At 39.6% G+C, this 10,874-nt stretch overlaps 1 protein-coding gene across 1 annotated transcript in view; it reads left to right on the top strand.

Annotated features, from left to right (window-relative positions):
• The window catches only part of ACAT1 (acetyl-CoA acetyltransferase 1), a 37,514-nt gene extending 27,705 nt beyond the window's left edge, over window positions 1–9,809 (top strand). The window contains exons 6-12 of the mRNA XM_011984746.1: window positions 622–765; window positions 1,787–1,937; window positions 3,331–3,426; window positions 4,172–4,285; window positions 5,736–5,800; window positions 7,958–8,115; window positions 8,942–9,809. Of these exons, the coding sequence (XP_011840136.1) occupies window positions 622–765; window positions 1,787–1,937; window positions 3,331–3,426; window positions 4,172–4,285; window positions 5,736–5,800; window positions 7,958–8,115; window positions 8,942–9,062 (849 nt within the window). The 3' untranslated portion in view covers window positions 9,063–9,809. The remainder of the gene's footprint in view (window positions 1–621; window positions 766–1,786; window positions 1,938–3,330; window positions 3,427–4,171; window positions 4,286–5,735; window positions 5,801–7,957; window positions 8,116–8,941) is intronic.
• The last annotated feature ends 1,065 nt before the right edge of the window (window positions 9,810–10,874 follow it).

The raw sequence follows: 10,874 nt of genomic DNA, 5'->3' as shown, positions 1-10,874 counted from the left end.
CGTATTAGCTAGGATGGTCTCGATCTCCTGACCTCGTGATCCACCCGTCTTAGCCTCCCAAAGCGCTGGGATTACAGGCATGAGACACCGCACCCGGCCAGATTTCTGGTATTCTTATTAATGTCTGGTTGTGAACTTCTTTTGACAGTCTTACTCTGTCGCCCAGGCTGGAGTGCAGTGGCACGATCTCAGCTCACAGCAACCTCTGCCTCCCAGGTTCAAGCAATCCTCCTGCCTTGCCCTCCTGAGTAGCTGGGATTACAGGCGCCCACCATCACACCCACCTAATTTTTGTATTTTTAGTAGAGATGGGGTTTCACCATGTTGGCCAGGCTGATCCTGAACTCCTGACCTCAAGTGATCCACCCGCCTCAGCCTCCTAAAGTGTTGGGATTACAGGTGTGAGCCACTGCACACAGCCAACTTATTTCTCATTATATTATTTTACACCACTTCTTTTCATCAGGGTGAAGTGGTAAAGAGGGTACTTCCTGTATTCACTGTGTAACAAATGTTTAATAAATGCATGTAGAATACTTGTTTGGTGGCAGCTGTATAAAGGATGTCATGGGTTTGCAACTGTTTGAATTAACATTGGGTTTTTCTGGTGTTGCTGCACAGGATGTGATGGTGGCAGGTGGGATGGAGAGCATGTCCAATGTTCCATATGTAATGAACAGAGGATCAACACCATATGGCGGGGTAAAGCTTGAAGATTTGATCGTTAAAGACGGGCTAACTGATGTCTACAATAAAATTCATATGGTAAATGTGATTTTTAGTGGATAAATGCTATCTAGTGTCCAATACTGTTTGATTTTTCTTACTGTATGTACTTTACAAACTGAACTGAAAGATGGTCTCTATAAATGTTGATTTTAGCCATGTACTTTCGGAAAATATTTTTGTATGCCTATTGCATTGGCATGGCTCAGTCATTAAAGAAATTGTCCCACATTTAAATACGGTATTTTCTGACGTTCAGCTAGCAACTGCTTGGCTAATTCAAGTATTTGAAGATAAGACATGAGTGGGCCGGGTGCGGTGGCTCTGGCCTGTAATCCCAGCACTTTGGGAGGCCGAGGTAGGCAGATCACCTGAGGTCAGGAGTTTGAGACCAGCTTGGCCAATGTGGTGAGACCCTGTCTTTATTAAAAATATAAAAAATTAGCCAGGCATGGTGGTAGTGTCTGTAATCCCAGCTACTCGGGAGGCTGAGGCAGGAGAATTGCTGTAACCGGGGAGGCAGAGGTTGCATTGAGCCAAGATTGCACCACCGCACTCCAGCCTGGGTGACAAGAGTGAAACTCCATCTCAAAAAAAGACATGAGTGAAAAGTGACCTGGTATAGAAAGAAATGTGTGTGTGTGTATATGCTGTTATTTTTATTTTTTGAAATGGAGTCTTGCTCTGTTGCCCAGGCTGGAATGCAGTGGCACAATCTTGGCTCACTGCAGCCTCCGCCTCCTGGGCTCAAGCAATTCTCCTGCTTCAGGCTCCCGAGTAGCTGGAACTACAGGCGTGTGCCTCCATGCCTGGCTAATTTTTAGTAGAGACAGGGTTTCACCATGTTGGCCAGGATGGTCTTGGTCTCCTGACCTCATGATCTGCCTGCCTCGACCTCCCAAAGTGCCGAGATTACAGGCATGAGCACCACATCCGGCCTAAGAAATATATTTTAAGAAACGTAACTACTAAACACTATTTTATAAGCTATGCAAAGTTAAAGATATTTTCTAAATTACGCAAAGTTAACTAACTTTAAACTATTTCAACTTTTCATCAGGGCAGCTGTGCTGAGAATACAGCAAAGAAGCTGAATATTGCACGAGATGAACAGGACGCTTATGCTATTAATTCTTATACCAGAAGTAAAGCAGCATGGGAAGCTGGGAAATTTGGAAATGAAGTTATTCCTGTCACAGTTACAGTAAAAGGTAAAAGTTCCAAAAAGGATGAATAGACTTCATGTTGCTGAATGTTTTATGCTTAAGTTTTAAATTAGGACATTATCTTTGTTCATTTCAACTGAGGACACTGCTTATGGTTAATAAAAAGTGAAGAGTTGCCAGTTCAGAGAGAACATAAATCCACCCAACTTAATGTCAGGTTTCAATCCATTTATAAGATCCCTAAAAGTATTATTTTGAGAAATTTATTAGAACTCTTTTTCCTGTAAGTGACAGTCAACACGGTATTTTAAATTGAAAAGGGATTTACTAGAAGGTTACTGGGAGTGCCTCCAAGAACTGAAGGATGAACAGTAGCAACCATTCAGCTCTGGGAACTTCCGGGATTGGAACTGGGTGTTCACTACTACTAAGGCATGCACTCCTGGCTTCTCACACCTGCAGGCTTTTGTGCTTTATTCTGTCAGCCTTTCTAAAGTTGCTGTCTCTACCTCTAGGGTCACATATATGCGATTCTCAAAAAGGAAAGAGACTTTCTCACCAGTTCCAGCAGAATAAATCCACAATAAAGACTCAATAACTTGCTTTAGGTTACAGTTCTATTCCAGGAATGATTACTGTGCTCTAGATAGAATACTGGAACTTATCTAGTATAGGTCAGATAGCTACCTCTGGGGTCAGGAGAGTGGAGTCTGTGATCATAGAAGGGAGTTGGGAAGAAGAGAATGGGATGTGGAGGTGTAGATTTAAATTTTGTGGCTGGGTGCAGTGGGTCACACCTGTAATCCCAACACTTTGGGAGGCCGAGGTGGGAGGACTGCTTGAGCCCAGGAGTTTGAGACCAGCCTGGGCAACAAAGTGAGACTCAGCCTTCACACAAAAAAATTAAAAATTAACTGGGTGTAGCAACACATGCCTGTAGTCCCGGCTACTAGGGAATCCAAGGGAGGAGGAGCAATTGAGCCCAGGAGTTCAAGGCTGCAGTGAGCTAGGAGTGCAGCATTGTACTCTATTGGGAGACTGTACAAGACTATTTCAAACAAGCAAGCAAGCAAACAAGCAAAATTAGCTGGCTGTGGTGGCTCACACCTGTAGTCCCAGCTACTTGGGAGGCTGAGGTGGGAGGATCACGTGGGCCTGGAGAGATTGAGGTAAACTGTGATCATGCTAGCCTAAGCAACAGAGGAAAAGCCTGCCTCAAAAAAAAAAAAATTTGTGAAGCTGCTTTATAAGTTTCTCTTTAAGATGGTAACATAATAGAGATTATAGATAATAAATTCTAGATTAGTGTTTACTTGGGATGGTTTAAGGGAGGCAGGGATACAAAGGGAGGCACAGACCACTGGGCATCTTGTACAACAGTTGCTTGCTGAATGACTACTTGTTTTGAGTGATTTCACTTAAAATATTTTTATTTTAGGTCAACCAGATGTAGTGGTGAAAGAAGATGAAGAATATAAACGTGTTGATTTTAGCAAAGTTCCAAAGCTGAAGACAGTTTTCCAGAAAGAAAATGGTTAGTGTTAAGAAATGAAGCATAAGAAAAAACTGAGCCAGTATACCATATCTAATTCTTAGCATGGCCTAAGAATTTTTAAAAAGTAATTCTAGAAAACATCTAGATGTTATTTAACATTTTCAATATATCAGGCTCATGTAAGATTAATTGAAAGTATAAAACTGTTAGTTTATACCTTCAATATATAAATCTAAGGGAAGAGATGTATAATATGGCTATAGAATTCAGTTTTTCATATGTAGCAGTCTATGATAGGGTCTTCACTGGCATTGAAAAAACAGATTTATTGATATAATTTATATATGATAACATTCTCCTATTTAAAGTGGTTTGGTAGTTTTTAGTATTCATTGATATTTAACTTCAGGTGATTCTAGATAAGAAGAAATATCTGATTTGAAAAATATGTAGTGAGTATCTGCTATATATTGAATAAGGAGAGTTAGACCCTGGATACAAAAATATTAACTGGTCCCTATCTTTCAAGAGTTGTAGACCAGCATTTACCCAGTGCCATCATGCATGTTTCTGATCTTTGAGAAAACTTAGTTTTATGAACACAAAAAAGTATTCTTACATTGTTTTGCAGTTATATGTACATGTTTCCTGAGGGCAGGAATTGTCTCCACCCATATTTGTAATTTCTTTAAATATTTAGCAGCCCAGGCAGTATTTGTTAAATTGAATCAAATGCATTTATTGTGAAGTAATGTTTTGACTTCATGCTTATTTTTGCTTTCAGGTACAGTAACAGCTGCCAATGCCAGTACACTGAATGATGGGGCAGCTGCTCTGGTTCTGATGACGGCAGGTGCAGCCAAGAGGCTCAATGTTACACCACTGGCAAGAATAGTAGGTAAGGCCAGGCGAGGTGGCTCACACTTGTAATCCTAGCACTTTCAGAGGTGGAGGTGGGAGGATTGCTTGAGCTCCAGAGTTCAAAATCAGCCTGGGCAATATAGTGAGACTTTGTCTCTACAAAAAGTTAAAAAATTAGCTGAGCATGGTGACATGTGCCTGTACTACTGTCTACTCGGGGAGCTGAGGTGGGAGGATGCCTTGAGCCCTCCTGAGTTTGAGGTTGCCGTGAGCTGAGATTGTGCCACTGCACTCCAGCCTGGGTGACAGAGTAAGACCCTGTCTTAAAAAAAAAAAAAAAGGTTTTTAAACATGTATAAGCTCTTCCTGAAATTAAGTTTACTTGTTAGATATAGCCAACTCCAATATTAAGTATTACTATCTATAGGTTGTACTTGTGGCAGAATTTAATACATATTTCAATTGAGATAGAAGCTCCTTTAATATTTTCATTATACTTTATATAAGATTAAGCTTTAAGGGCTAGGCACAGTGGCTCACGCCTGTAACCCCAGCATTTTGGGAGGCTAAGGCAGGACTGCTTGAGGCCAGGAGTCTGAGACCAGCCTGGGCAACACAGTGAGACCCCATTTCTGAAAGAAAAAAAATTAGCCAGGTGTGGTGGCATGCCTGTAGTCCCAGTTACCTAGGAGGCTAAGGCTGACAATCATTTGAGCCCAAGATGTCAAAGCTGCAGCACCACTGCACTCCAGCCTAGGCAACAGAGCAAGATCTTGTCTCTCTCTCTCTCTTTTTTTTTTTAAAGATTAAGCTTTAAAAAACTTCCTGTCCTTTATGATAAATAGAAGAAAATAAAGTACATGCATTTTCCTAGAGAGGCAGCTATGTAGGAAAAAAAGAATATGGGATTAGGAGTCCAGAAATACAAAATTTAGATGTGTGGCATTTTAATATTAACACTGTGGCCCTGGGTAAGTTCTCAATGTCCTTAAGCTGATTTTTAGCTGCAAAAATGTGTCTTGCCTTCTTCCTAAGGACTTAAACAGATGCTATTTTGTTATTTTATAAAAAGCCTTATAACTTCATTTTTTTCTTAGCTTAGATCATGGTTTCTTAACCTCAGCACTATTGACTTTTGCACTAAATAATTCTTTGTTGTAGGGACTCTTCTATGCATTGTAGATGTTTAGCAGACTCCTTAGTCTCTACACAGTGGCATCTGAACTATTCTGACAACCAAAAACATCTCTAGATGGTGCCAATGTTCCTAGAGGCAAATACCTCCAAACTCCCTCCCAATGAAAATCAGTGTCTTAGATTACTGGAGTAATTTTATAAAGTGTAGAATCTTAGAAAAGGAAGAAATGTATTTACATATATTAAAGGGGTTAGGAAATGTGCATTTAATGGGTTAAACTTGACTTTTGCATATTCTATGTAGTAAAAAAAAGATTTTAACAACTCACCCTCCCCCTTTTTTTAAACAGCATTTGCTGACGCTGCTGTAGAACCTATTGATTTTCCAATTGCTCCTGTACATGCTGTATCTATGGTGAGAACAAAGTGAGGGATAATACTCCATTATGCCAACTTCCAGTTTGCTTATACCAAGGCTGCAGTTTTTAGAATTTAAATGTTGTTTATCTGCCAAAGCAGAGAGATAGCTTGGTTTCAAATCTTCCCATGTCCTCTCCTGAAAAGAGTAAGAGCAACAAGGATAACAAAAAAATAAAGAACAGCCCACAAACTACATCTTCAGTAGAACAGGTAAAACCACACATCTGAATTATTTGTAAGTATCATACAGAACTCACACACCTGGTGTGGTAACCACAGAGGGGAGGTTGGTTTGGCAAAGAAAAGGGAATGCTGGCTGGTAGTTCCAAATCTAGAACGGAAAGCAACTAGTCACTCCCCAGGAGAGGACTCCATTCTGAAAGGGAACAGCTGGCAGCAGGTCTTCAGAGTAAATAGTGAAACTAGAGACAGAAAACCTACATATTCCAAATTGTCAGTAAGTGCTATCAAAGGAGAAATAACCAAGGCTTAGTGGGAAATTGCTAAGCAGTCACAGGAAAAGAAAGTTTTTAGGGGTTCAGGTTCTTAGAAATCTTAAGTAAATATTTCCTTTTGAGAGGGCCTCACCCTGACAGTAAACTTCTGTAAGCACCCAGATAAAAAAAAAATGGCAGAATTTTAGTAAAATCGAGATTCTCCCCACTGCCCCCAACCCCCACAATGAAAAAAACTGCATAATCAGTAGGAAACAAGAATAGAGAAGGATCAGAAACAAGGGGCCAGTGGAGTGATCATCTGCTCAGAGCTGGCAGATCTCAGAAAATGACAGGAACATGCAGCTTCTGAAAGTGAGCGCATCGCATTGGAAAGCAAGGGTACTACACAATTCTGGATTCTGAAGGTAGAATAACTTCTGAGAGCTACAGATGTGGCTATATATGGGCACCATATTTTGTTTTGTGTTGTTGGAACAGTGGAAGCTGTTTGAGCTGTATAGGCTAGAAAGCTACCTTAGTCCACTAGTTGAAGAGAGGAAGGTGGAGGAAGAGTTCCATGTTAATTTTATTATTGCTCACAACAATAAAATTTCTTCTGTAAAGAAAAAGGGCACTCACTAGTAATGTTTTAAAAAGTATTAGCATAGGGATAATACTGGCACAAATACACCTTCCTGCATAGCTGAGGAACTACCAAAACAAAACACATCATATAGTGTAAGATTTTAAATAAATGACTTACAATGAAACTGCAACAGGTGTAAGTATCTGTGGCCCGGATAACCCTACAGTAACTTTTATAAAGCAGAAACTGCGGGGGATGCATTAATATTACTTATAGTAGAAACTAATACACCTCTTTCATTAACAGTCAAGAACACAGAACTGGCTGGGTGCAGTGGCTCTCGCCTGTAATCCCAGCACTTTGGGAGGCCGAGGCAGGCAGATCGCTTGAGCCTGGGAGATCAAGGCTGCAGTGGGCCATGACTGTGCCATTCCACTTCAGCCTGGGCAACAAAGCAAGACCCTGTCTCAAAACAAATCAACAACAACAACAACAACAAAAAAGAATGTAGAACTAAGCAACACACAATCAGTAAAGCAGAGCTTAAGAATATATAAAGCATTATGTACCCCTAAATAGAAAATGCACCTTTTCAAACATCTGTGGAAAGAAAACCAAATTTTCTGTCCTCTATGTCCAAATAGACATAATGCAAACAAAATTCTTTGATATAATGGAATAGGATAAGCAACTAAAAATCTGAAAATAGGCCAGGCATGGTGACTCATGCCTATAATCCCAGCACTTTGGGAGGTTGAAGTGAGCGGATCAACTGAGGTCAGGAGTTTTGAGACCAGCCTGGCCAACATGGTGAAACCCCATCTTTACTAAAAATACAAAAATTAGCTGGGCATGGTGGTGGGCGTCTGTAATCCCAGCTACTCAGGAGGCTGAGACAGGAGAATTGCTTGAACCTGGGAGGCAGAGGTTGTAGTGAGCCGAGACGGCGCCATTGCACTCCAGCCTGGGAGGCAGAGCAAGACCCCGTCTAAAAAAAAAAAAAAAAATCTGAAAATAGAGATCCTTCCATCTGAAACCAAGAACTTCCAATTGTAGTATTTCAAGGAAATGACAGTAAGTTGTGATTGCTAATTATTTGAACATCATCTGTCTTTTAAAAAAATCTTAGGTTCTTAAAGATGTGGGATTAAAAAAAGAAGATATTGCAATGTGGGAAGTAAATGAAGCCTTTAGTCTGGTTGTACTAGCAAACATTAAAATGTTGGAGATTGATCCCCAAAAAGTGAATATCAATGGAGGAGCTGTTTCTCTGGGGCATCCAATTGGGTAGGTAAAAATAATAACTATATCTAGGTTAATAGCTGCCTTTGTGTTTCTAGCTAAACTTAAAACTCATAATTCCTATTGCTCTTGATTTAAGTTTTCCTTCCTACCCATCTTTCATAAGGCAAAAATCATTTCTGATAGATGGTATCCAATACTGAACAGAGACCTGTCACATCTGTTATTTGAAACCTAATAACCTTTTATGTTGAAGAAGAAAAATAAAGTGTACATTTAGACTTTTCCCCCCCTTTTTCTTTCTCCTTCCTATTTATTTCATTAGCTTTAGGGTACTGTGGGTTTTGGTTACATGGATGAATTTATAGTGGTGGGGGCTGATTTCAGTGCACCTGTCACCCAAATGTGTGCATTGTACCCAATATGTAGTTTATTCCACATCCCCCTTCCATCTTCCATTATACTCTTCTGTACTTTAAGATACGAAAATTACTGGGTGTGGTGGTGCACGCCTGTAGTCCCAGCTACTTGGGAGGCTGAGGCAGGAGAATGGCGTGAACCTGGGAGGCGGAAGTTGCAGTGAGCTGAGATGCACCACTGCACTCCAGCCTGGCAACAGAGCAAGACTCCATCTCAAAAAAAAAAAATAAAAATAAAATAATAAATAAATAAATTAATTAAAAAAAAGATCTAAGATCTGTGACCCTTCCTGAAACAAGTCCTCCAAGTTTTAGTTTTAGAATAGTAGTAGTTAATTCAGCAAGAAGTAGTGGCTAGTAAGGTTTTCATGAAGTTAAATTGGAATAGAAACATTTTGGTTACTCATAAATTCTGTACTTCATTAAAGAAGTAAATGCTTTTTTAATTTTAGAATGTCTGGAGCCAGGATTGTTGGTCATTTGACTCATGCCTTGAAGCAAGGAGAATACGGTCTTGCCAGTATTTGCAATGGAGGAGGAGGTGCTTCTGCCATGCTAATTCAGAAGCTGTAGACAACCTGCTATTTAAGGAGACAACCCTATGTGACCAGAAGGCCTGCTGTAATCAGTGTGACTACTGTGGGTTAGCTTATATTCAGATAAGCTGTTTCATTTATATTATTTTCTATGTTAACTTTTAAAAATCAAAATAAAATCCCAAAACCTTTTGAAATTAAATTTTTTCTTCTGCTTTTTGGTAACCTTGAAAAGTCTGATACATCTTTGCATTCTGAGTCTATACTTAAAATCGAAATATAGTAGAAATACCAATGTGTAATATTAGTGACTTATGTAAGCAGCTAGAAGCTTCCATTTGTGAGAACAAATTTATATTTTTGAGGATTGTTAAAGGTCAAGTGAATGTTCTCTGTAGGTAATTTACATTTAGTAAATTACTTTTCTTTACAGTAAGAGTTGGCTATTCTGGACAAACAGTGCTTCATATAATCACTCAAACCACAGTGTGTGCAACAGTACTACAAAACAAGACAGAAGTCCATGTGCTCAGGGTCTAAAGTGGGGGCAATTTCTTATAACCTCAACATTCAGGGTTGGGGGAAGTCAAATAGAAAACCCTGCAGGTTGGGCTCTGAATTACTACAGCAGCATAGAGAGTGGGAAAGGAGGTAGAAACTGATGAACTGAATGGATTTATAAAAAAGGGAACAGATCACCACTTCCAATAAACCATAATGCCTTTTCTTAAGCAGGACAGACGGTAGCACAAGTATCTTGCATTGCATTTTATCTGGGAAAAAATTAAAACACTACAGGCAGGGGCTATGCACACCACCCTCAACTGCAGCTCTGAAGAGGGAAAACTCCCCCTCAGGAAGAGGAGGGGGCAGTAAAGGTCATTGTGTACACATTATCTGTTGGCAAATAATGTATTGTAGATCCTTTGAAGGAGCAAAATGACAATATATGGGAAAAATCAACTGCTCTTAAGATTCAGAGGAAGAGTATTTTCAAAAACATCTGTAATCATCAACAACTTTTGAGGCTTATTATGTGCTTTGTATGTATAAACTCATTTAATTGTCGCAAAAACTTCTAAGAGTGGGTACCATTATTATCCCTCCCTTATAAATAAGGAAATTGAGACATAGAGTAGCTAAATAAATTCCAAGGGCAAAAAGCTGGCTAGGGTTCAACTCCAAGTTAGTTGAGCTCCAGAGCCCACGTTCTTAACTTCCTATACTTTAGTTAAATGCCTTTCAATAATTATCTGCCCCGACTTACAAAAACTTATAACTGAAGCAGGAGCTGGATAAGATGAGAAAAGGAAATCCAAAACATGAGAATACTTCATTAAAGATAAGCAGAAACTAACATTGCGTCCAAAGGTCATTGATCTGGAAAACATCTGAGAAGTGCTCTGAAAATTCTGGGAAAAAATGGAAAAAGAGAAGAAACAGAGAACCAACAAGTAAGATTTTTTTGTTTGTTTGTAAGAGATAAGGTATTGCTGTGTCACTTAGGCTGGAGTGCAGTGGCATGAGCATAGCTCACTGTAATCTTGAACTCCTGGGTTTTCAAGTGATCTGCCTGCCTCAGCCTCCTAAGTAGTTAGGACTATAGGCACATGCTACCATGCCCAGCTTAAATGGTGTTTCTTTAAAAAAAAAAAAAAAAAAAGGTACTCTGAAGCAATAATCTAACATAACAGAAAACATAGAGATAATAGAAAAACTCAGATTTTTAAGTCCTAAGGGGGAAGATTTTAAAGAGCGTATTTCTTTTTTTTTTCTTTTTTGAGACAGAGTTTCGCTCTGTAGCTCAGGCTGGAATGCAGTGGCACGATCTTGGCTCACTGCAACCTCC

The sequence above is a fragment of the Mandrillus leucophaeus genome, unplaced genomic scaffold, assembly GCF_000951045.1.
Source record: "Mandrillus leucophaeus isolate KB7577 unplaced genomic scaffold, Mleu.le_1.0 Scaffold273, whole genome shotgun sequence".
Taxonomy (NCBI): domain Eukaryota; kingdom Metazoa; phylum Chordata; class Mammalia; order Primates; family Cercopithecidae; genus Mandrillus; species Mandrillus leucophaeus.
Note: the sequence above shows the minus strand (reverse complement) of the source record. Positions and strands in the feature narration are given on the sequence as shown.